Source organism: Thunnus thynnus, chromosome 20 (genome assembly GCF_963924715.1).
Source record: "Thunnus thynnus chromosome 20, fThuThy2.1, whole genome shotgun sequence".
NCBI lineage: Eukaryota > Metazoa > Chordata > Actinopteri > Scombriformes > Scombridae > Thunnus > Thunnus thynnus.
In genome coordinates this window covers 23,469,122-23,495,336 of record NC_089536.1, presented here as the reverse complement: position 1 = coordinate 23,495,336, position 26,215 = coordinate 23,469,122, and the positions used below count along the sequence as shown (strand labels likewise).

General features: G+C 40.2%; 1 protein-coding gene across 1 annotated transcript; it reads left to right on the top strand.

Moving 5' to 3' along the window:
• The first annotated feature begins 2,796 nt into the window (after positions 1-2,796).
• gsg1l2b (gsg1-like 2b) lies at positions 2,797-26,129 on the top strand. The gene is made up of 5 exons (XM_067576584.1): positions 2,797-3,750; positions 4,956-5,003; positions 9,031-9,183; positions 19,785-19,896; positions 21,655-26,129. Exons 1-5 carry the CDS (start codon positions 3,450-3,452, stop codon positions 21,953-21,955), a joined length of 915 nt encoding a protein of 304 aa, XP_067432685.1. The 5' UTR covers positions 2,797-3,449; the 3' UTR covers positions 21,956-26,129.
• Positions 26,130-26,215: the final 86 nt, after the last annotated feature.

The following is a 26,215-nucleotide window of genomic DNA, read 5'->3' as shown; positions in this document are numbered from 1 at the left end:
TGACACAGCTTCAAATGTAAATGTGTTTCATGTAAAGCATGCTGGGAAATAACACAGCACTCTGTCAACTTCCCATTGATACATACAAATTTAAATGTATACAGATAAATCAAATATTAAAATGAGGAGACATGGAGCTTCTTTGCCCTCACGCAGGGGCAGCACCCTTTACTCCAACAGTCCATCATCTGAGCTGACTATGCAAACCACCGCTCCAGTATTTATCTCTGCGCCTCTATTGCTCACATATCCTCACATATTGATAAAAAAACAGCCAGCACACAAGACACCTGAGATCTTTTATCAGGCTCCCACAAGGTCATCACATGTGATGAGAATATATCACACCGCTCGTCCTTGGGAGTTTTTCTTCTCCTGGCTTCGGGGCAGAGAATGAGTCAAGCAGCGGCACTGGCCCTTGGCGAGATATTCCAGTCAAAGTGAGTCCAACCCCCCCCTCCCATCCACCCCCCTCTACAGCTACCGTATAGATCAACCTGAAGGTGACAGAGAGCCTGCCTCGAATCAGGATAACAGGCCTGGGGATGCTGGCTCAAACAGTGTATGTCAGATCCATGCAACCCACTATTGATTATCTCTCGTGCCCCATGGGAGTTGTATGCGCACGCACACACACACACACACACACACACACACACAGTGAGGATATGTTGGGTGTGACGGGAAGCAGAGGCAGTGCATACATCACTGATATTAATTATGATGATTACAGTTCGACGCCGGGAAGAGTGTGAAGGGGGTTGAAATTGAACGGCTGTATTGTATCGCTTCTGTGGGTACAGCAGCGTGAAACTGCTGCTGTGTGTGTGTGTGTGTGTGTGTGTGTAATGGGGTAGTGTAGGTCAGAAGAAAGGAGGGGGGGGGCAATGAGGAAAGAATGATGACTTTTAATCTCACGGGACAAGCGTTTGCAGTTCCTCGACAGCCTCCTTTTAACACACATTCCCCATGTCACACACACACACACACACAGTTTTTCCCACTGTTATTCATATCTACAACATGTAAGACAGAGGAAATTACTGACTGACACCACGTTGTGCGGAATATCTGTAGACGAGCACATATACACACTCGTAAAAACCTGTCAGAGATATTAGGGACTCGGGACAAACCGGAGATATTGGCAGCTGGGTTTCACACCTCCAACTGTTTAACCAACCACCTTCATAGATTTCTCTGTGTCTCCTCTCCTGATTGAGAGCGGTCCTGCCCACACTGACCCAGCTCCAGCAGAGCTATTCCCCCGGTGGCAATTACGTGGCGGTGGTATCTGTCTGTTCGTAGAGTGATAAACTTTAGCTGTCAGCGGTTATTTTTTCTCTCCTTTCAAGGAGGGATCTGCTAGAGGTCCCAGATGTTCTGGCCCAAAAAAAAATGAAACATGTATTTATGCAGGATTTGCAGCTGCTCCACTGTTCGGGTTAAAGGGTTCACATTTCAAAAGAAAAAAACAGTAGAGAGGGAGAGATTTTTAAATATACATTATATAACATTTTTTTTCATTGTTTTTTTTGTTATTCAGGATGAGATTCTTTGTCATTCAAAAATCCCAAAATGTATCACATCATGCACCAGTGGTCCTCGCAGGTAGCCCCCAGGCAAAAATAAGCTCTTTGACCCCCTGTTTCACTCATTCTTTGAACATCATATATATTAGTTCATAATTACCAATATGTCTGTGTTGTCCTGATTAAACACAATTTTATTTATTAAATAAGAACATTGTACCTCCGTGTCCATCTACAGAGAGGGGCCTCAAGACTAGTTATAATAAAACTGTCGCCTCAAGGCCCTTGACATTTCAGTTTATATTGCACATTTGTAGTGCATAAAGTATTAACAAACACATTTGCAATTCATTAAAATAACCACAAACTAATTGCCACACAGTGACCTTGAGCCAGCTACCTGCTTTGAAATTCAGCTTCTTACAATTTATGATATTTTGCAAATATTTGATACAGTCGATCACTTATACTCAAACAACTCTTCCATTTCTCAAACATGTCACCAGTAGAGGTCAGTTTTCAATATGATATTATTGTTATTTTTTAAGCCATAACCTATATACCTCTTTGACATTGTGAATACTGTTCTATATTATTTTGGCAAAGGTGATGAACAAGTCGTTAAGGGGTTTTCTCCTCTCCTGTGCATTACTTTCCATTATCATTCCTGTGTAATTTACTTGATTTTAACTGTTCAAATAAATGAAGTTTAAACATACTGTACAGCGCCTATAGAAATAATGCAGTGCCTTTAAAATCCTCTTATAACTGGTTGCACCAGTGATGATTTAGGTGTCATAATAAGGTTTGTGAAACACCATCGTTTTTTTGTGCGTTATCTGTATTTTATTAAGATACATTTTGTTGTAAAACATAAAAAAACATGAAGGAGAATTGTCCAGTCTGAGGATGTATCAGTGATGCCATCAGGTTAATCTCAGTTTGAACTGAGATTAACGATGTGTAACATAACGTCATAATGTTACAAATTTAGGGCGTGAAAAATGTGAGTATTGACCAGGCAGACGGGGTCTTTAACAAAAAGAGGCCATTGGTCGCATTATGGGAAATGTAGGAACCAGTGTTTTGGAGCTTAAAATGTGTCAAGAAATCAGCCTCTGCTGCTTCAAACTCTAATCTTAAACCTCAGAGAAGTGCTATACGAAATTGCTTGAATGGCCCTTTAAAAAGCCTAAACGTGGTTGAATAGTTTTTTACAGGCGCTTTAACGTGCTGGAGTGATAACATGATAACGAATCATGTCATATGTTCTTTGGCAAAATATATACTTGAGCAAATTGCTCATATGACTGTTAAACAAGTTTTATTTAAATATTGCCAGTGGGATGCCACCTGTTTTCAGTACAGCCTGTTTCAGCGTATTAATTGCTTTGACGCACGTAAGATGCATCATCCTGCTTCGTGTCTAGATACTAAGGCAATAAAATTCCTGAAATATGTGCAGCAGCATATGAAATAAGTGGATTTACAGAGAGAAAAGCATCATTAAATTCTATGAAATGGTTTGTTGTACATGTGATGATTTTTAGGGGGAGAAATTCCATCAAGGACCCATGGAGGACCATGTGTGTGTGTGTGTATGTGTGTGTGTGTGTGTGTGTGTGTGTGTGTGTGTGCGTGCGTGCGTGCGTGTGTGTTTGTGTGTGTGTGTGTGTGTGTGTGTGTGTGTGTGTGTATCAGGTGGGTATGGGGGCAGCCTACAAAATGAGAGAGTGAGCTGCGCTGGAGGAGCAGATGTGAGAGCGCACGGTTGGGGCCAGGCGCGCCACGATAATTAGCCGCGGATATATTAAGGGGAATAACCGGATTATGAGGATTTGAAGAGAAATCGCCAGAATCCGGTGTCATACAAGGCGAGGGATTAAGTTACGCGCCTTCACTTCTCCGGTCGCCGTTATGGGGATAGACCGGCGGCGGAGAGCGTCGCTGGCTCTCACCTTGAACTTCCTCGCCTTGTTCCTCGCCGTGTCGGCTCTCACCACCAGCTACTGGTGCGAGGGGACGCGGAAAGTGGTGAAGCCGTTCTGCACCGGCCCGGTTACCACCAAACAGTCGTTCTGCATCAGGTTCAACAGCTCCAACCTCAACGACACGCGGCTGGTGCAGTACATCTGGGAGACCGGGGAGGATAAGTACGTGATGAGGAAGTTTCACACCGGCATCTGGTTCTCCTGCGAGCAGAACATCAACATGACCGGTAAGTTTTTGAAAGAGGAGGCGCCGGGTTGATGCTGGGAGCGCGGGCGGTGCGCGCGGAGAGGCGCGTCGATCCAGCAAAACCTGAAATGAAGCAAAGTCGTGCGTTCAATAGGATTTTCCTTCAGCACGTTTAAACCTGCTCTAACACAGGCTACATTTAGTAATTAATCTCAGAAATTCATTTTAAAGTTAAATGATAAATATCACAAAAAGAGTATTATCTCAAATCTTTAATACACCTCTAACCACACCTGAATATGAGCCGCCTTTTTGTGATCATCTAAAGGATATTAATGCAAGGTTTTAGTGAACTGTGGATCTTTTTTTCTTTAAAGAGCTGCAGATAATGACTAATTTAATTACTGATTCATCTGTTGATTGTTGTCTCCATTAATCTCGGCCCATTAAAATGGCAGAAAATATTCATCACTAGTTTACATATTCAAATTGCTTGTTTTGTCTGATCAAAAGTCTGAAAACCAAAGAGCATAAAATATCCTTAGTTGAAATCAGAGATGGTTTGACATTTCTTACTTAAAAATGGCTTAAACAATAATGTAGCACATACATTTTGACAGAAAATGTATGTGCTACATTATTCTTCAAGTATTACTATACTATCAAGTATTTGTTGCAGCTATTTTTCAATGCCTCTGAAAAACATGGAGAAAAGCCAGATTAAAGGCTTAGTATATCCAATTCATAGCTGATGTTTTATTCTCTTACCTACAGTACAGCACTTACTGTTGTCTGTGGAAGCTGCTCAACTGATTCATGGGTCACGTCCAGATAAGCCATCTGAGAGCTGCATGGTCCTTCAACTGTGGATCTAGGAATACATGGCTATGTGTGTCTAGAACGTCATACGAGCATTTGTTCTGTAGACAGTGAAATCCCACACACTTGTGGCAAGAACACAGCTACAGGGTAGATCAGAGATTCTGAAATACTGGGGGAGGTGGCAGAGCTTGTTATTGCACAAACACAAAAAGGAAATCCCTTCATAGATTGGATCAAACGGTGATTGAAAATCACAGCTTTATCTATGTCACACAAAGTGAAACAGCCTGAATGTGACTCTCTGTAAATCTGGAAAATTGATGGAATACAGATGAAGCCCCCTGTCTCACTCATCAGCCTGTTGCAGTAGTGCTATTCTGTCAGTGAGCGTCAATGACGTGTCTCATTTGCAATCTTTTACAGGTGAAAATTGCAGAAGTTTCCTTTATGTTGCACCTTCCAATGAAAGAGGTAAGCATACAAGTTTATTAAATATTGTTGCATGAAACAAATGTAACAGTATACATGTTTGTTTGTCCATCCATTGATTCAGTTTCATATGGACAGGTCATGCCATCTCACGGATGAAAAAGGAACATGGGATGATTTGTCATTTTTGCAGAGATTAAATGTCAAGATGTTTGTAAAATATAGCAGTAAAGCAGCAAGACATCCTCCAGTTAATGAAAAAGTTTATTTTGCTGCTTTCATGGCTTTAAGAGAAGTTAAAAGACACAAACCTTCTTTTTCAGGTTTCAAATCGTCTTGCTTTATGAAATCTCATGATTTTGGCTGTTTCCTGATTGATCTGAGTAAGCTGCTTAGCTCTGTGGTGACCATTTTTGACTGAAGTGGACCTTTTTTGAAAAGAAATAGAAATTCCTTTGTTGTTGTGATGAAACGATGTCAAAGCCTTTCTCCCAATTGATTCCCTTTACCAAGCAGACAGTTGGTAGATCATAATTGGCCACCAAGAGCCACATGTATGCTGCTGTTCATCTTAAAAGTCTACACTGAATTTGAAGTCACCATCAGAAGACTTAATGCTGGTTTCTTGCAATTAACGGATGTCTATCATGGCACATTGAGGCATTATCTTATAGTATCCCTGCCTCAAACAGATAAATCTTACTTTTTCTGCATCTTCTGTGATGAAGTCAACAACAAGGCTGAATCATCAGTATTTTAGCAAAATCAATAGTTCCTGGAGGAGTGACACCACAGAAGTGTGGTTTAACTAATATGTTGCACTGTTAGGTAATAAGGAAAGTGTTTTTCTAGCAAATCAATCACTTCCATAGAGTCTCATTCCTTCTAATCAGTTCCCTCAGCCCTCCCCCTGTGCTGAAACCTGCCGGTCAGTGCATCTGCAATGTTTAGCCTGATAATCAGATTGAATTGCCTTTTTCTTTTCACGTCATTATTCACTCTGTTTTCTTTGTGAAAGGTTGTTTTGCCCTGGTCAGACACTAGCGAGTGACGCATCCATCCTGCTATCGTCATTTTCAATTGACATGGAAGCTGCAGTAGCGGCTGCCAGAAGCACTTAATTTTGTTATGTTTTATTATGTATGTTACATTAAAGAAATATAACCATTTTAAGAAATTGTTTGAAATTTTGGGAAAAAAAGTGAAGCTAAGCAGAAAAATAACAAGTCTTAAAAGTTAATTTTCACATTTTGGTAAAAATGCTCAGGGGTTAAAGTGGGATTTGGCAGGTGGGGGACCCTAAAATCGGGTGTAACGGTGCAGCAGGGATAAATGACTCGCCTCAAAATAACTCCCAAATTGATTTGCACTGTGAGCTCTGGTGGACTTGTTTTCTTTGTGGACAGGCTATGTGATCAGCTGACCCTCTCTTTAGCACCCATTTCTTGCTGTGGCTCTGGGCTGTGCAGCATTTGAATTAACCAGATAACTTCAACAACTCATCATAGACATATCCACTGTCTGATTAAAAAAAAAATCTAAAATGAATGACATTACCTATCCAAGCTTTAAATTTTATCATTATCACACATTAACATTAATAATGTACTTTCTAATGGGGAAATACTCATCCCAATTTGAGGACACTTTATGCTCATCATACTAGAAGCAGGACCAGTGTGGCGGAGCTAAAATCAACCCCCACCCCACCCGCGCTGACAGTGAGCTCAGACAGACCAGGGCCCTTGTAGGGGATTCCTGACATTGCCAGCACCGCTGGTCGGGGTGTAAGTGTGCCTGCCTATCTCCCTGGCCAGCGCTGCTTGCGATGTCAGTCAAGAACCCCCGTAGCAGCTTAGCTCAGCTTAGCTTAACAGCTTGTGTGTTTGGGGATATTTGTTGAGTTTGTTGAGTAAGTTTGAAACGTTGCATTTGAAATTACCTACCACTTCAGAAAAAAACAACTTTAGAATGGCTCCCCTTCTGTAGCTAGCTAGATGCTGCAGCCACAAGTTTTATCAGCATTTGCATGTATGAACCCACTGAGGGGAAGTGATGGAAAAGAAGGACGTGTGCTGAATGTAGGGCGGGGCCGTGGGATGACATTACTTTCTGATTTGTTGAGTGAGTGTCTCAATGGCATCAGCTGGAAGGAACACCAGGATGCAGCACACGAAAAATGAACTTGCTTTACATTATTTTGTATGAAACTGCCAATCCAATTTATTTTTGAAAATGCCAGAACGCTGTTCAGGCCCACTTTAATGCCTGAAAACGCTTATTCCCTGTCATAGTGATAGTCAGATGAGAAGATCGATACCACTCTCATGTTTGTGCACTAAGTACAGAGCTGGAGCCGAGAGGTGATTAGCTTAGCTTAGCATAAAGACCAGGAACAGCAGTAACAGCTAGCTTGGCTCTCTTGTATCACAATAATTTAGTCCGTAGAAAAATAGAAATGTAAAAATGACAATTTATGTTTTTAGGAGGAGTTATGTGCTGTAACTATCCGTTTATCCATCCGCTAAAACAGCACAGATACAATTGTGAACACAGGTTTGTTGTTCATCAGAAAAAGCTACAACATGTAATCCTGTAAAACCACAAAATGTTGTTTTAAAATTTGTGTTTTTTATACAGATTAAACAAATTAGATACAACATGTTAATTAATCAGCTTTAGAGGTGCTTGAAGGTGTATTTTTTAACTTCGGACAGAGCCAGGCTAGCTTTTTCGCCATGCTTCCAGTTTACTTGATAAGCTAAGCTAATTGCCTTCTATTGGACATGGAAGCTGCAGTACCTGTACTTCATGCGCAGACATGAGAGTGGTATTTCTCTCATCTACTGTAACTCTCAGCATGAAAGCAAATAAGCGCATTTCCCAAAATGTCAAACTTAACTTCATTTTCTGGAGTCAATTAACAGTGTAGTTTCATCAGTCTCATCCTCACTTGTTGCCATTTTTCTGCCTGTCTAGCACAGGAAAATTATGTTTTCCCATTCTTAATCCTGCCTAAAAAGCTGTGATGTGCTTGGCTGTTTTTCTAACTTTGTAAACAGCCATGAATGAACACAACACCAGAAAAATAGGATGATGTGGGCAGCGATTCAGAGGTCTGGCGCCAGACTGCTCTATGTTTGCCTCTCCTTAAAAAAGACCAGACACTGACCCTGAAACAAAGAGTACACTGAAACAGCAGCTTAGATGCTAGTGCATTTAGACATGATGGAGCTCTGTTATCACACAACTCATTGGCTTTACATATATCCACATGAGAGCTTCAGTCTCTTTTGCTGAAATTTCATCTGCTGATGCTGCTATGCTACATGCTGGTATCATATGATTAAAATATTAGATATATCAAAGCAAAACGAAAGCTCTGATGAAATGCATTTAATTGCAGCCACTTTTAGGGCTTTAAATGTCTTCTAATAACATTTTCCTTAATCCTCCCCACCCTGCTACTATAAATGTAAGTGGAGAAATCTTTTACTTTGGTGTGGAATTTAATTTAGAGCAGGTTAAAAGGTCTCTTTTAGCTGAAGGATTTAACTCTATTCATCATTCATACAGGGATATTTTGGGTAACAGGCATATTACTTTAGTCCACCTTGTGATTAATTAACCACACAACAACTACCTGCCCTTTGGTGTTATATGCAATTACACCACAGCTTAAATTTGCAGGTTTTTAAATCCGTTGATATTTCATCCTACCACGCACACTGACCTGAGCTCAGGATGTTGCGCGTCTCTTGGTAGATCATATATCCTTTCTCTGACTGTGAAGGTTAATGATATGGGTGACAGGGTCACTTGTCCACCTTTCCCGACTCATTCTCCTCCCCTTCCTTCTACTTCTTTTTTCCTCCCTGTATCTTCCTTTGCCCTTGCTTACCCATACTCTTTCTCAATTCCCCAACCCCCCATTTCTCATCTCTTTCCCTACACCTACACCCCCTCCATCATTCACTCAACCATGTCTACCCCCACCCCCACAACATGAATATCTATTTTTCTCTTCCTTTTTGCTATTCCTTTGCTATCACTCCAACTCTCTCCGCAGGAGTGCTGTGGCTGTGCATTGTTGCAGAGTGCCTGTATATCCTCCTGCTGTCCACTGGAGGCATCCTCATGTCAATAGAGGTGTGTCATTTTGGCAATGTCATCGACGGCCTCAAGCTCAACGCCTTCGCTGCCATATTCACTGTGCTCTCAGGTGAGTCACATCATGATTTCTTGCCATCAAACTGAGAATCAGATATATCTAATCAAATTATTGGGAGTGGATGGTTGCAGCTGTCAGACTCATCTCTAAATATCTGCCTCATGCTCCTAAACGCTGTCAGCTTCTGTGGTGCATTACTGACTGGCCTGTAACACCAATAAATGTTGATACAACAATTGTTACAATAATCCAACTTTTCATTGCCATAGACAAATATTGCACCAATGAAATTACAGTGCCAAGACTGTCTGTCAGAACTTATCACTGCAAGAAAATATATAAAATGTCAATTTCAATTTTGAACAACTAAGTACACAAGTCAAAAACATTAACAATACTGATTTATTGTTTAGTCCTTCTTTGTTTCCATGCTGGCATTTGTCCCACAACATATTCAGGCCAGTTGCAGCTACTCAGCCCCTGAGAAGATTTCCAGCCAGTTTGCAGTCTGCCTCCCTCTCTCGGCGGAGGAATTAACAATGACCTTCTCTCTAATCCACTCTGTGAAAATGAGCCTGACCACCACATCCTGGGCAGTGAATCAGCAGTGAAAGATACTCTGCTCAGTAGCAGTGACTTGCAGCGTTTTAGTCACTTGACAGGTCAGATTGAGAAAATGTCTAAAAGAGCCATAGGCTGAGGAATTGTACCCCCTGTACACCCTGGGTCCACACTTTGAACATGGTCACAGATATTTAACATTTGTAACATACAGTATATATTGTATCTATTTGGTCAGAAACACCTTGCTAGTACAAGTGAAGATGCCTTTTGACTCTAGAATAGCTTGACTTCTTGAGGGCCTAGATTCAATGAGATGCTGGAAAGAGAATAAAGGAATCTCAGTGTATTTGCCAACTTTGCGCCATAAAACTGAAGCCTCAACAGACAAAAACCAGGCTAGATAGGGGGACAATGTATGGAGCCTTGTGTTTATAGCAATCAAACAAACAAAGAAGATTTTGATATGGACTGTATCTTGTTAAACTGAAGACACTTCTCAAGTTAAAATATTAGCCAAATTTAACTGTGTCCAAGACTAGCCATTCTTAACCCTCAGAGTGCCATCTAGTGGGCCGCCGAGGCAGTGGTATTGCCAAATGGTTAGCTTAAAATTGAGAAATTATTATTTTTTTGGTAATTTATCTAAATGTGCTCAAAAATTCACATAAATGAAAAACGGCAGAAAACGCATAATTTCAATAACCAGTTACGTTTGAATATCACCACACCAATCAGGACACATCATCAAGCATAAACGTTTTTGCCACTGTTAGCTAGCTAAAGTACCCGCGGATGCAGTGACACAAAATGGATTGTTTTTTGAAATGAGAAAGTAATGTGGGAGACAACCCTGCACCAGTAACAGCTCCAAAGCATGTGGGGAGGAAATATGACCCTGAATACATTAAATTTGGATTCACAATGGCAGGCAGTGATGCTGAGCCAAAAACACAGTGTGTTGAATGTGGTGAAATCCTGTCAAATGAGGCGCTAAAACCATCGAAGCTCCAGAGGCACTTAAACTCAAAGCACCCGGGATGTGTTGGGAAGCCAATAGAATATTTCCCAAGGAAAAGGGACGGGCTTCAGGCACAACAGAAAGTCATCACCACCTTAAAAACCCAGTCAAAAGACAATTTGAGAGCTAGCTTTATGGTTGCTGCTTGTGTAGCTCCTAGAGCACTTGACTAGTGCTGTGGATATGTGCCGAGGGTTACTAGGGGAGGCAGCTGCAACCAAAATGCAGTCAGTACCACTCTCCAATGACACCATGAGTAGAGGAATTGTTGACATGAGTGATGACATCGAATGCTAACTTGTTGAAGGATAAAGGCAAGCCCATACTTTGCCATACAGCTGGACAAGTTGACTGACACTAGCAATGCCACTTTATTGTTAGTTTTTGTAAGATACTGCTGGGACTGTATCACGAGGATCTACTGTTTGTGAGCTTCCCACAAGAACAATGGCAGATAATGTACTGCGCTGCCTTGATGATTACTTTACCAGAAAAGATCTTCATTGGAAATACAGGTGTTTGCACTGCATCAAAGACAGGAATACGTTGTGGTGTTATCAAACAGATCCAAGAGAGGGCGCCAGACGCCGAGTGGACGCACTGTCTCTTACATAGGGAAAGTCTACAACAAAGTAGATATCACCAGAACTGCATGAAGTCATGAACGTGGCTGTGAAAACTGTTAACTATATTCAGAAAAATGCACTTAACTCAAGGTGTTTTGCTGCTCTGTATGAAAGACTTTATACTGATCATTTGCAGCTCTTGTACCACAGTGAAGTAAGGTGGCTTTAGAGTGGAAATGTGCTTAATCACTTTTTTGAACTGAGAAAAGAAGTGCACACATTGGTGGAAGAGCAGCACTTCTCTCTTGCTGCGTATTACACTGATGGTCACTTTTGTGGAAAACTGGCCTACTTATCAGATATATTTGACCAGTTAAATCAGCTCAATATATAAATGAAAGGCAGAAACAACAGTGTTTTTGGTTTCAGACAAAATTGAGGGCTTCAAGAAAAAAGATGGGAGGATTTGAGATGTTTTCACTCCTAAGTGAAACTTTGGAAGCCTCTCCTCATGTCAACATATCCAGTGCTATAACCCAGCATTTGACTCATTTGTCACAAAAGTTTGCAGACTACTTCCCAGAGGACCCACAACATGGAAACCTTAAGATTTTGGACCCTTTCTCTATGGATCCTGAAGACAGAAGACATGGCTCTGTCCTTTTTGTTAGAAAATGAACTAATGGAACTATCAGCAGGCAGCAGCCTGAAGCTTCAACTCACACAAGTTGACCTTGCTTCATTCTGGATACTGGCTGCCAGTCAATATCCCTCTCTGTCAAAACAGGCAATAAATTCCTGTTGCCTTTCACCACCTCCTATTTATGTGAGTCAGGGTTTGCCATTGTGACTGTCACAAAATCAAAGGCAAGGAACAAACTGAAAGCAATTTGAATGCTACTCTGTATGTCAGCCTCTCACCCATCCCACCACGACTTGATCTCATTATTTCCCAGAAGCAAGCTCAAGTGTCTCACTGAGGGTAAGCAGAATATTTATTTTGGTCTTTACAGCTGACAGGGGCATAACACTGTCAGTTTAAGATCAAAAAGTATATGCCCTTGATCAGCAACAAAGTTGAGATAATCTTGTGTGCAACACTTCTGACTTCAATGACAAAGGTCTGAAGAAACTCTCCTCAGGAATGCGGGATATTTAGACCTCGCTGAGCCAAAGGCTGCATATTGATGGGCTTAGAATTTGAGATAGGATTCTCCTAGTCTGACTAATGCTTTGATTTTAGACAAAGTACAGAGTCTGGTAAGTCCTCTTTGATCTTGTTGGCATGTGAAGCAATGAAGAGGCTGTACCCTCACTGGTTGAATATCCCTCAAACTTTGTGTCACTTGCTTGGTGTCTCATTAGTGTCATTTGATGCTCATCTGTTCCTACAAATAACTGGGAACTTTTTACTTCAGGAAACTCCATGGTAACACTTTACAGTATTGTACAGTACACAACATCCTTTTCAACAAATCCCATGAAAACACCAAAACCAACAATTAATTGCTACTAACAAATATTGTGTGTGGGTGTGTGTGTGTATCCAAGGCCCGATATATCTTATGCCTCAGTGATATAGACCTCCATTGTTGTCCTAAAACTATACAAAACACATCAATGACCCACACCGTTAAATTGGCTGGTGTGTTCCTTCACACACAATGTTATTAATTATTTTGTGTCAATTCCACATTCACCTTCCGACTGCTGGAAATACTCATAAGTTTACTAAACGTGTATTCATCCGCAGCTGAAAATAGTCCCCAGCAACTGTGCTATTTCCTCCTATTTGAGTAACATTTGCTAAAAACTACAGTGCCCAGCTGTATATAGTTGAAAAAAAACAACTGTATACTTTATAAACTATTATACCAGTTTGTGACTATTTACATCTAAAACATTAACAAAAGCCTATTTTCCATCAGTAATTCATATTCATTTACTGTCTGATGTTGAAGTGTCCTTGAGGAAGACCCTGCTCCAGATGAGCAGCTCCGCAACCAACAGGGTATGAGTGTGTGTGCGTGGGTTATTTGTTCTGCAAAATGTTCCATATAAGCACAGTCCATTTACCATGTGTCATTTAGCAGCTGATTCAGAGTTAATCAGGAATGATTCATTTAGAAATTGTTCAGTATGCAGATTCACTGGTATCTAGTGTCATGGCTTTCAGTCAATCCTAATGAATACCTATAGGGAAGGACTTCATTTCAACATGCTTCCATAATATGCGCAATATATACTGTAATCACTCACTTGCTGAGTTGGGTTGATTGAAGGTCTGGGTTTTGGTCAGGTTGCAGCAGGGCAAATGAGTGAATGAATAAGTGGGAGTGCATGGAAGTGTGCAGTGCATTATGCTTGCATAGTGCGCATAGTGGATCCAAAGTACTCAAAATAATTTTGTTCATGATCAAAAACTAAAGTGAAAACAAATGTAATATTTAAGTGTATAGCTTGCTTGTAAGTGGTTGAAAAACAGTTTCTTCTCAGCATCCTCATGTCACACACCTGTGTCTTTTTCTGTTGAATGACAGACGTGCAGTGATTGCGTCATTTTAACTCAAACTGTGATGTCATGTAGTTCTTTAACAAAACAAACAAAATGGCTCCTACATCTGGTACTGCCATTCTCAATCAGTGGGTCACAGCCCACAGGTGGGCCTCAGAGCGCCATCCAACGGGCCACCGAGGCAGTGGTACTGCCAAATGGGGATGTGGGGGTTGGAATTTACAAAGCTAGTTCTTTTTATATCTTAACTAGTGCAGTGCCCATTCAAAAGATGCTGAATGGGCCGACTGCTCAATACTTAGAGAGAGTTGTGCCCGTCCCTTAAACGCCTCTCATGCAGTCTATCAGTAGATGCTACAATTTACAAATGCTCCCTAAACGCCTGTGATGCAGGCTATCGGTAGACATTACAAATATATAAACTTTTTTAATTCATTCTCTATGGTAGTTCTTATCACTACAGGTGTTATCCCACCTCCAACCACAATGTGGGTTGCAATGTCAAAGTGGCGCTGTCTGTATTTCCACTCATTCACTCATCCATGTGCAAAAGAAGAAGCAAAAGCAATATTGATACATCCAGCACTTAGTCTTGAACATACATGCCAAGTTTCGTTCACAGCACACAGTTCAATAGTAGAGCTTAAGTCTCTTAAACTTTTTCAAGTCATTATCACTACAGATGTAATCCCACCTCTGACCACAATGTGGGTTGCAATGGCAGAGTGGTGCTCTCTGTATGTCCGCTCATTAACTTCACAGTCAGAGGAAGAAGCAAATCAACATTGTCGAAGCAACGTTGTTTATGAGGTATTTTTATATATTTCTGAGCATGCTTGAGACATCGAGTACTAAGTCTTGTACGTACATGCTGAGTTTCGTTCACAGTAACGTTACACAGTTCAATAGTAGAGCTTAAGTCTCTTAAACGTTTTCAAGTCATTAACACTGTGGATGTAATCCTACCTCCGACCACATTGTAGGTTGCAATGGCAGAGTGGTGCTGTCCATATCTCTGTTCGTTGACTTCACAGGCAGAAGAAGAAGCAAATCAACATTGTTTATGAGGTATTTTTTATATATTTCTCGAGAACTGCTAAACCAAACAACTTCATACATCGACATTGCACTTCCTTGTTTCCCCAGCAATCCACCTGCCAGGTATGAGGTAGATTAGATCAATGGTTCTCGAGATATGCGAGGGACAAACTTACATACATACAGACAGATAGACAGACAGACAGAGATTCCTTGCTTTATAGAGAGAGATGTGCTCAAGAATTCACATAAATAAAAAAGTCAAATTAAAATGGACAATTTCAATGACCAGTTACATTTCAATATCACCAATCATGACACATCATCAGGTAGAGACAAACGTGTTTTGCCACTGTTGGCTAGCTGGCTAGTTTTCTCTGGGGATCCTGCTTCAGAAGACATGGCTCTGTCCACTGTGTTGGAAAATGAACTGATGGAACTATCAGCAGACAGCAGTCTGAAGCTTCAGCTCACACAAGTTGACCTTGCTTCACTCTGGATACTGGCTGCCAGTCAGTATCCCCCTCTGTCATAACGGGCAAATTTCTGTTACCTTTCACCACCTCCTATTTATGTGAGTCAGGGTTTTTTCATTGTGATTGTCACAAAATCAAAGGCAAGGAACAAACTGAAAGCAACTTTGAATGCTACTCTGTATGTCAGCCTCTCACCCATCCCACGTCTTGATCTCATTATTTCCCAAAAGCAAGCTCAAGTGTCTCACTGAGGGTAAGCAGAATATTTATTTTGGTCATTACAGCTGACAGTGGCATAACACATATTTACAGCCCAGTTTATTTTTTTCTCATTTATATGGGAAGGTGACCTCTGAGGTTGTTTTTTTTTAACAATCAGAGGTGAGCCTTAAGTTACAAATGGTTTAGAACCCCTGATCTAGTCTTCATTAGACACTGGTTCATAGACTTAGTACCAGTCTGTATTGAAGTGAGTTGCCATTATCTACTGTATAGTCTTTGATTTAGAGTCATTCCTAACGAGTGGATTTTAGCAACATTAGCATTCATCTGGACTCGTGTTTCTGGCAACTTGGTGAAGATAAGTTCAATATTCTCCTGTTTTTTAGCTCCACCCAAACAAAGATGGTAACATGGTGAAATGTATCCTAACTAGCTCCCACTTGACTCCTCTGCCTTGGCAAACAATTCCTGGCAATCTTACAAGGTCTTATATCAACTTAATACAAAATCATAGCAGAAATCACCACTGGCTCCTCTTCCCAAACAGGTGAGACATGAAAGATTGATGGGAAATATTTGGGTTTAGGTACATTTGACACCAGGCAGGAAAAATCGATGACTTACGGACTTTACATATTCTGTATAAATATATCACAACAGAGAGAAATTGTTGACCATCTTTCAGTCATCCAGTCGTGGTGTCCTAATCTTTTCATTTTTGCTGACAGGAGTTGAACCCAGGATGCTCTCCCACTGCTGAAGCCTCTCAAACTCAAGCTTCACTGAGTTATGTTTTCATGACCTTGCCCTGGCATTTTGCCCATTCTAACTTTCAGTTGAACAGTAGCTGAACCTCTCAACCCCCGTCTGCATGTGCAATGTTTTATTTATGAGTGACTCGCTGTCTGGAGAAGTGTGCTGTTTGCATAAAAGGGGAGGTGAACCTTGTAAACTTCATATTGAGTGTAACCTTCTTGAAAAAAAAAGACACTTTTTTGCAGCATAAGTCCCAGCATGCTGGCTTTTTAACAACCTCCCAAGCTTATCACAAAGTGTTTCGTCTGCTTGTAAAATTTCTGAATTAAGAAAGGCATTTAAAAGTTGTTTGTTTTTAATGGGGTGAATAGATTAAGGTTATGGTAATGAGGTCCAGAGGATAGAAGGGAGCAGATTAACCTTTATTATAGAGAGTATGAAGAGGTAGTGTGAGAGTATGTGACAGAAAAAAGGAGAGTGTGGAAGAAAGACTAAGAGATCCTTTTTTTGCTGTAGGAAATGAACTTACGGTGTGGGTGATTAACTTTACCGTCTCTGCAAAAACAGCAGTTTGTTCAGTTAAACTGATTGTGCTGCACATATGCAAAAGAAACACAGACTACTGTTTATAACCAACCAAACCATGTAAGAATGTAGGATTGACAATGTAGAGTAAGTAATGTAGATTCACTTGTATAGTCTACATTTTTCTTATTTCAACAAATCTCATGAAAAGAATAAAACCAACAATGTGTTGTCATCTCTCAATACTGACATCCCTACCCTGTCTGTAGTACTCAGCCCCAAGCCCATTGTTTCCTACTAAAGACATACATCTTTAAAAACAGATCATAAATATATAACTTCAGTTTTTTAAAAAGATTAACCACAGCCACAGATTAACAGCAGCAGAGCAGTGTCTCTAAATTACAGTGTTCATGGTAATGAAGGATGTCATCCAGTGCAATGCTGTGACTCATTGTGTTTCAACAGTTTTTGGACAACAATGGAGCTCTATGGTACAAAGGAATATCAGGCTTTGACTTCACTAGCAACACTTGTTAGTAGGATGAGTTCATTGTTGGTTTTGGTATTTGGATTTGTTGATAATAACAGAAATATAGAATATCTCCAGATTTATTGTTAAGGTGCCTATACAGTATTTGATTCTGGGTGCTGATGAAAGTTGACAATCACAAAAGAAACATGATGAAATCTTTAGTCTGTCCAACATGTCCTAGATTGCACTGCAAGAACTACCACCAAAAGCTCATTTATAGCTTTGGTGACCCTAACGTCTCTGTTTGTTGCTTCTACCTTCATCTACAAACCAGCCAATCAGAATACAGCATAAAGTGATGCAGAAAACACCTGCCGACATGACATTGTTTGCTTCATTTCCAAAACATGAAAGCAGTGCAGATGTTTAATGTGAGCTGATGACATTTCTCAACTTGCATATATATTTTAATGATTTTTTTTTCTTTATTTTATAGTATGACGGTACAAAGAAACAGGAAACACAGGGAGAAAGGGGTGATGACATGCAATAAATATTAAGGTTATATGGCACGCGTCTTAACCACTCATACACCAGGATGCAGACTTGCATATAGCACAGTATGTTTTTTCTGACTGCATCGTAGCACGATGATTCACTGAGCATTCACAGCACATACTGACATGCCTAAGAATTTATTCTGTACAGTGTGACACAGATTGTCACAGTGTCACATGCAATGAACCGCTGAAAGATCACTGTTCTCGCAGTCTCTACATGTGACCCCTTGTCACTGGTTGCATGTTTAATAGTCGTGACTAATTCAGTGATTCTTTTTCTGATTTTAATATTTTTAAAGGGAAAAAACTCCAATCATAATTTATGTAACATACATACATTTTTTCTGCTTTTTTTAAATCTTGTGAATCATTTCACTACAATTGAAGTTCATCTTGCAACCCTAGGTGGGGTTTAACCACCTTTTATACACATAGTTTATGTTCATTTTTGTTCCAAAAATGAACCAAAATAAAATTAGGTTTTTCCAAACACCATAATAATGAGGACATAATATTTAAAACTTTCATTTAGGCTTGTACACAACATGTTTTTATGAGGGGATTTTGTGGCATGTCCTAATTAAGATGCAACATAAAAAACTCATAAATCCATTAAGAACCTTCCCCTTACTTGTTTATTTATTCATTCATTCTTTGTTAAACTTGTTGCCCCCTAGTGGCAGTTGAAGGGTAAAGCCATGTTTACTAATGACACTGAATCAGGATCATTTACTCACTTTCTCTCTGTAATCAGAGGCGTCACATCCATGATGCTGAGTATCCTTGTTAAGTGCTTTGGTGCTAAATATAAACGACCTGGACTGACATTTATTGACTTCACACGGAGGAACCTGACCTTGAATGAGAAGAACACGCATAATTTCCACATCACAGAACGTGCCAAGACTTGGATCTCAGATTTGTTCTGCTCATCCTGACACAAAGCTGTCTCTGATCTGCATAGAATTATGATAATACTGCGGGTGTAAGATATCTTTAGGAATATACATGAGCATTGATAGGGATGAGATGGGAATTTAGGTGTTTGGTGCTGAATCTGGTGCGCTGTTGTTCAGTCCAGGGATTTGGGGGGGCTTATGTGGTAATCGGATTGGTCGGCTACACATGCTGGGGTTTTTTTTTTTATTATTATTCCTGCTCTATTTTATAGGCAATGAGAAGTCCAGTGTGTGAGGAGGGCCTGCGCTTCATCTGACAAAATCTGGCACATAAAATGAGAGGGGAAAAAACCCAGACACAAAGGGAAAAAACAAAAAGAACAGGAACAGAGGAAAACAGAAGCTAGAGGAGAAGAAGAGAAGAGAGAAAAGAGACAATAAGAGGAGTGGAAGTATAAATGCACAGACAGAAGCAGTTGCAGCATTCTTAAATTAGCTAATCTGCACCGTCACTTCTCTTACCAATTGACTCTCTTTCTCTTTATCTCACAAACAAAAACATGCAGTATATAGTACAACATCTTGTGGTTATTTGGCTGCACATAGTTTTGACACTTTGAATTTCTGTCCAGGCTTAGAGATCAGGTTTTCACCCAATCAAGACATGTTGGCATTCTGCATGTGCATTGATATAGACATCTGATCATGGTCAGGTGATGTAATCAGTCCCAAACAGGCAGCCAAAAAAATACCAGCATCAGGTATGACTAACTATGAGCCTCAAAATCACCTGAATATTAGTATATAGAGAGATTCATTTGGACTCTTTGTTTTTGGACTGTATATAGGAGGAATTTATCTATGTGACACATTTCATTTGTTGATTAGTTTACTCATTCGTGCAGGTTTACATATACCGTTATAATGACTCCTCAGCCTCATACTATGTAATATTGCCACCAAGTGGTGATTGAAGAGAAGTGCATTCTTCCCTCAGATGAGGACGTCCGTATCATCTCTTGTTCTCTTGTGTGGCAGGTCTGTTGGGGATGGTAGCACACATGATGTTCACCACAGCCTTCCAGCTGACTGTCAGTCTGGGCCCGGAGGACTGGAAACCTCAGACATGGGACTACAGCTGGTCATACATGTGAGTTGGGGGTCTTGTAACAAGATAATTTTAATAACCTCTGTTTCTTTCAATAACTCTGGGTGGAGATTATGACTATCGAGATTTACTTCAGACCCCATGAATGATATCTGGGTTTTTTTCCTGTAAAAAGTTGACAGCTATATATTTTATTTGTGTAATGCCTTAGTTTGTTTAAGAAGAGCTTTGATTTGCATGCAATGAATAATATAAAGTGATGCATGGAAGATAAGGTACAGAAATAAATACATACTGTACACATATATGAACATATCACATTGCAACCAAAGAACGCAATCTCCCTCCAGCTTCAAAAAAGGTACTAAAAGGAGCAAACAACCCTACTAGACAAGTCAATGTTTATAATCATCCCATCAGAATAAGTCATCAAAGATGAAGGACATTATACTAAAAAGTGTAGCCCTTAAATCACCATTGAATAAGCAATAAAACATTAAACTGATTTCTCACCTAAATCACATAACAAACCAAACCTTTACTCTTCAGTTAGACCTTTAAACCGACTCATTTCTTTAGTTAATAGTAATGTACCTGAACGCAACACATCTTTAACATTTGGTTGAATTCTTCTTTACATAGGGCTTTCTACACTGTAGTTATTTTATTTCAGACAATATGTTCATAATTTTTAACATATTTTGAACATTTTTCTATATAGATAAGAAACAATTTGCACTGAGCATCACTAATATTACTCTTTAACCTGTTTTGGAAAATAAAAAAATGAATGAATCACACAAAGTAAAAATTTTACCTCACTAGTCCAGGAATGTCCATGCAAAATGGCCCTTGTACATAACCATATCTTATGTACAATAAGCATAAACAATATCTTTGTCACATTTAAGTCTGAAGTTTGAAGGTTCCCATCTTATATCACTACTGATGGCCAAAACTGGTGTAAACTCATGAACTCCCAGAAATGATTTCATAGCTCTGTAATAAACTGTGTTACAATTTTAATGTTCCTCAAACCAGAAAAACCAGATCAACAGGATACTGGTTGTGATCTGTATTTTGGAGAATCCTGGTTATATTCTGTACATGTAAACACCATGTCCCCCAGTTTTGACAAACCAACACGTTAGCTGGGGTACTTTGATATAAACCAGGAGACTGTGGCATGTAAATGTAAGATTTTGTGGTTGGGTGGTAAACCTGCAATGACACAGACAATACAAACCCTGGATACTGCATAACTGTGTATACAGGGTGATGAATAACTAGATTCTCATATAAATGACCAGGTTAAGACTCAAACACCAATGTGAATATTAATGTGCTCATTTGTATGTTGTAGCATTAAATTTTCCTCTGGAACTATCTACAATGACAAACAGCCTCAGACCAAAACTACACTAATTATTTATGGTGTTTTTATGATTTAAATCAGTGTAATTTGGAATGTCGTCAAAAACAATCATGGAATTAATTTTTTAGGTTTTGTTTTGTCTCTCACTAATCATAATAAGTTTTGTTTCCCTGTCACATAATAATTAACAAAAATGGCTTTGACAGCTTGTTTTGTTGAGATGGAGTAATTGTTTTGTCGGGATCATGAAATAATAAACTGTTTTTCTTTATTTGTGACATTAAGAAAACAGGCTTGTTTTGTCAAAATCATAAATAATTTTCAAATTTGTTTCCTTTTTCCCTATTTTTCTTGCCCTTTTTCTTGGGAGATTTTATTACCTCTTGAACAATTAGACTCACACTTTTTATGTCTCTTTCCTTTAGTTTGGCATGGAGCTCCTTCACAGCCTGTATGGCGTCCTCAGTCACCACCATCAACCGCTACACCAAAACCATCCTGGAGTTCAAGCACAAGCGCAGAAACATTGAGAAGAACCTGAAGATCAAGCAGAAGCTGTTGGAGCTGGACTCTCCAGAGCAGGTGTGGGACATGTACATCAGTTCTGTGCCAAGCACTGCCGAGGAGCTGCTGGACCTGTCATCCAACGGCCGCAAACTCTCCAACACCTCCATCTTCCTGGACCTCAATGACCTGCCTGACCCACAGGGAGAAGAATACTGCTAGAGGAGCAACATGTAGCATTTTGAAACATCAGCATGCCATTGTCGTGTTTAATGTGATACAGTACTTACTGTAAACAAAATCAGACCATGGTTGAGAGCTCTAAGCTGCATTAATTTTTTATTTATTTATTTATTTATTTTGGCCACTTATGAGCGACAAGAAATTCTTTCAAAGTTGACATTGCTAACGTGTTAGCAAACAGCTGCCTATTTAACCAACCAGCAGACACAGCAACATCCGAGTCATGATTCTGGACACCTGAAGGAATGTAAGTTAAATATTCACTCTCCATTTAGCTCTGTTTTGGTCTCCTCCTGAGTAATATAATTGTGTTTAGCCTCCTAAATTATTATAGTCACAAGCTCATTGCTAACTTTTTCTGTCAGCCATTTGATGCTGGGCAGGTAGTGTACAATGGATACATTTAATTAATAAAAGAAAATTAAAAGCGTGCAATATACTTCACTATCAACGTTGTCCTCTAAACAATCTCCAAAGGTCTTTGAAACCGTTAGGGGTTTTTTTTGTTGTTTTTTTTACTCATGTTAGCTAGCTAGTTTAGGAACACTCACGTGCAGATAGACCATGGATGTATTATAAGAGCTGGATAGGGCTCCACCGCTCAGCCTTGCAGTCAAGTTTTCCCAGTGGTCACTCGCAGTATTGCAGTAAAAAATCCCCCTGCGGCCCAAAAAGCTTTTTCCCCATAGACCACCATTGTAAAAGAGACATCTGTAAAACTGCTGACAGGACACCTCGAACTCCAAACAAGGTCAATTATGACTCTTTTTACTATGAAATTTCAATCCATAGAGGTTTTATATTTGTAAAACTTTCCTTGAGCCGAGAAATGCGATTTAAAAATCCATGACGTCATCACAATGCAAATATGGGCTGAGCGGGAACTCATGGGTGGGGCAGCAGGGGAAACACTACTGCGCATATTCAGTGGGCCACACAAGGCGGAAGCAAACCCGGGAGCTAGAAATTTTTTTTGGTGTATGCGCCAGCTGAGCAGTTCTTATTGGACTGAATGGGCGCCATTTTTGGTTTGGTATCCAGCTCTTATAATACATCCACCAGATAGACTTGCTAAGGGAGTGATGACGTACCTTTGTGGAAAATTAGCATCCTGTTGTTGTTGGACTGAGTGATGGGGAAAGACGTAGCACATATAGACAGTGCCAAAATTCAAGGTAATTACTGCAAAAATACCCATAAGGTATGAAAACAATGAGTTTTCAGCTTTTTTTTCTGAATCACATTGTTTCCTCGCAGCCCATCAGCAAATGTTTTGTGGCCAAGTATCATCATTAGCCAGCAGATTGGGAACTACTGTTTGGGGCATACTTTCTTTGCAAGCATGCATTTTTGTAGCATTTACATAAAAATAAGACTCAATAGTGGTCTTGTTTGTTTACAGTAACAATACTAATGTCTCAGAATTGATGTGGTGATGATGTATTGATGCTAAAATGCTACATGTAGCTCCTTTAAGGACCTGTGCTGAACCAAACAGCAAGTCTTTTAACCGCTGAGCCCATCACATCAACCCTACAGTTGTGTTAGTAGGTGTAAACAGATACCTCTACTCAAGCAATACTGCTAAGAAAAACCCTGTGAGTTAAAGGGAGTTTGAAGCTGAGGACAGGACAAGAGTCTTCACTACCAAACCCACAGCCAGCTCAAGAGAAAACTCTGTGGAGAGGACAGTGGCCTGATCCAAGCCTTCTGATTGACGGTATGCCTCAGCCAACTAGGGCTGTGACGGTATGGATTTTTTCTTACCGTGGGGAAAAAGCAACATGTCCCCTGCGGTTTGCCCTCCCTCCCCTTGCTTACGTACACTTGTTTTTGCTAATATAAACACACAGGCCACAGCCTCGGGTTTTACCCGACAATGAAGAAATCCTGTCCGACTGGAGAGCTTTTAGCCCGACTAGCTGGATAGCGAAGTCGGGGAGACTGTTGTGCAGCCACATCTCAGTGAAGATGAGGGCACAGCAGTTTGTCATTTCTCTCCAGGAGGTCAAAAGCAGTCTTGTTTTATTGTCGATGGAGTGGATGTTGACGAGGAAGACTGATGGGAGAGCTGGTCGACTGGGGTCAGCCTTTAGCCTAGCCTAGATGCAAGCTTGCCGCACTTCCACTTCCTCACACACTGCTTTCAGTGTCCCCTGGGCGGTTGTTCTTATGGGGCGATGCAGAGGTCTTGCGGCCTGGTGCCCGGAGCAAGCTGAGGCAACACAGATTCTCCAACATATCACGTAGCCTCCTATGTCTCCACTGTATTACCGTATATCACACAGTATATACACAAGCACATTAGACTGCTGTATATGACAGTTGTGGTTGACATTTTTTTTTTAAAGTGCAGTGATGACAGTAATGAGCTTGACCCCGCGGTAGGCATCACATGACTGAGGTATTGCGGTAATGCAGTTATCGTCACAGCCCTACAGCCAACTCTCCTCCATCTAAAACTAGCACACTCTAATGACTCTCAAGCCTTTTGGCTTGTTGACTGTTGGATTTTATTCATTGTGGAAAATGTACAAAGTTGCTAAAGCTGTGTGTCCATGACTCACTCAGATGTAGATACACATTGCTGGACAGCCCATAAGGAGAGCAAGTTGCTCCACCTGCTGATTCTTGTACACATACTGTATATTGGAGTGATGGTACACTGCCTCCCACCCAACAACTGAACCAAATAGCATGAAGTAGTTTAAGGGTGTTTTCAAACCTGTGTTGCTTAGTCTGGTTGGATCTTGCTCTGGTTCATTTTCCTCTTTGGTACGATTCATTTGGGCAGATCTGAGACAAAGAATTTGTTTGTGACCAGAAGAAGTAGCCTCCTTCTGGTCACAAACAAATTCTGAAATGGTTCATTTATGTTGGGAATGTGATTTGACCTCGATCTGACCCAACTACAAGGCATACTCTGTGAGTTTGAGCAAAATGGCTCCAGTAGCTGGGTGCACTTTTGCATGCTGGGATGAGGATGAGTGACATCAACAGTTGCTAGCACATGGCCAGAGAATGAATCGACGTCTGACCTGTACTAGCAACAAAGTACACTGTCCTCTTGATATTTCTGCAGCTAGGACCTCTTCTTTTGTTTATGTCCTTGCTCCCACTCCAGACACATTTGACCAATCAGTGGAGTGATTGTTCTCATGTGGCATTCAGTGATGCATTTTGGTAAGTTTGAATTTATTTATGTGTGAAAAGAAACCGAACCAAAGGGAGAACGCAACAAGTTTACCAGCTCATCCACTGATTTGGACCAGAGAAAACAAATTACAGGTTTGAAAATGCCCAAAGACACACATCATCAGGTGTTATTCCTCATACTGAAATGCAGTTGCAGTATTCACCGAGTATTTGTGTCTCACCATGGAAGAAGTGTTTAGCAGAATTGCTGTCAGTGGACCAAGATGAGGAATTCTAGTAACAGAGGGTAACAGAGGGCCTGAGGATTATTGCTTCACCCATAGAGGAATACAAGTGCAAGTGTAGGACTACATGGGTGAAGGAAGCCTACAGGCCATGCTGAGTGCCTTTACTTACAGCAGCATGCCTCTGATCAAACAGCATGCTCCGTGCTCACAACATTTTAATGGGGTCAATGCTGTTTCTCTGACTAATACTGCTTTAGAGGAAACGTGTAGCTGTCTGTGCAAACTGCCAAAACTCATCAGCGAGAGGAGCACGCCTCTTTTGAAGCTCTCTATGTAATATTTACTTGATAAATTGAGTACTTTTCTTATGTATCTGGCTGTTGAGTTAATTCAGAATTGTACTGTTTGAGAAACACTGACCAGGATTGTTGTTATTTAAGTGCATTTGAAAATGTATATTATATATTTGTGTACTTAATTCATTTGTTCAATTCAAAGTGAAATGTAATGTAGACAACTTTCAGATTTATTCTGGTTCTGTTTTAAATTCTATTTCTATTTCATCACCCTTGGTTGCAGTAAATACTGAAGCATGAATTGTGTCTTTTCGTGTGTGTCAGACTTATTTACAGTGGCACTTTTTGTGTAGTGTTCTTTAGTTATATTTTTGTGGAGAATTATTTGCGATCTAATATATTGATATTAATAAAGCTATAAATTTCTATGAGAATACATAATTTAAAGGTAAATGAGGCGGGCACGTTATAATAAAGAAGCAGCTTGTTTTTACCATGTTTGCAGATGGAGTTTTTCACATCACTCAGAAAGGCGTCCTTCATTGTCCACAAGATGGCAG

Bases quoted from the DNA above. Each gene is read 5' to 3' on its own strand.
- gsg1l2b (XM_067576584.1), top strand. From the start codon at position 3,450: ATGGGGATAGACCGGCGGCGGAGAGCGTCGCTGGCTCTCACCTTGAAC. The intron at 5,004-9,030 runs GTAAGCATACAA...CTCTCTCCGCAG, and splicing joins TGCACCTTCCAATGAAAGAG to GAGTGCTGTGGCTGTGCATT. The intron at 9,184-19,784 runs GTGAGTCACATC...CTTGTGTGGCAG, and splicing joins CATATTCACTGTGCTCTCAG to GTCTGTTGGGGATGGTAGCA.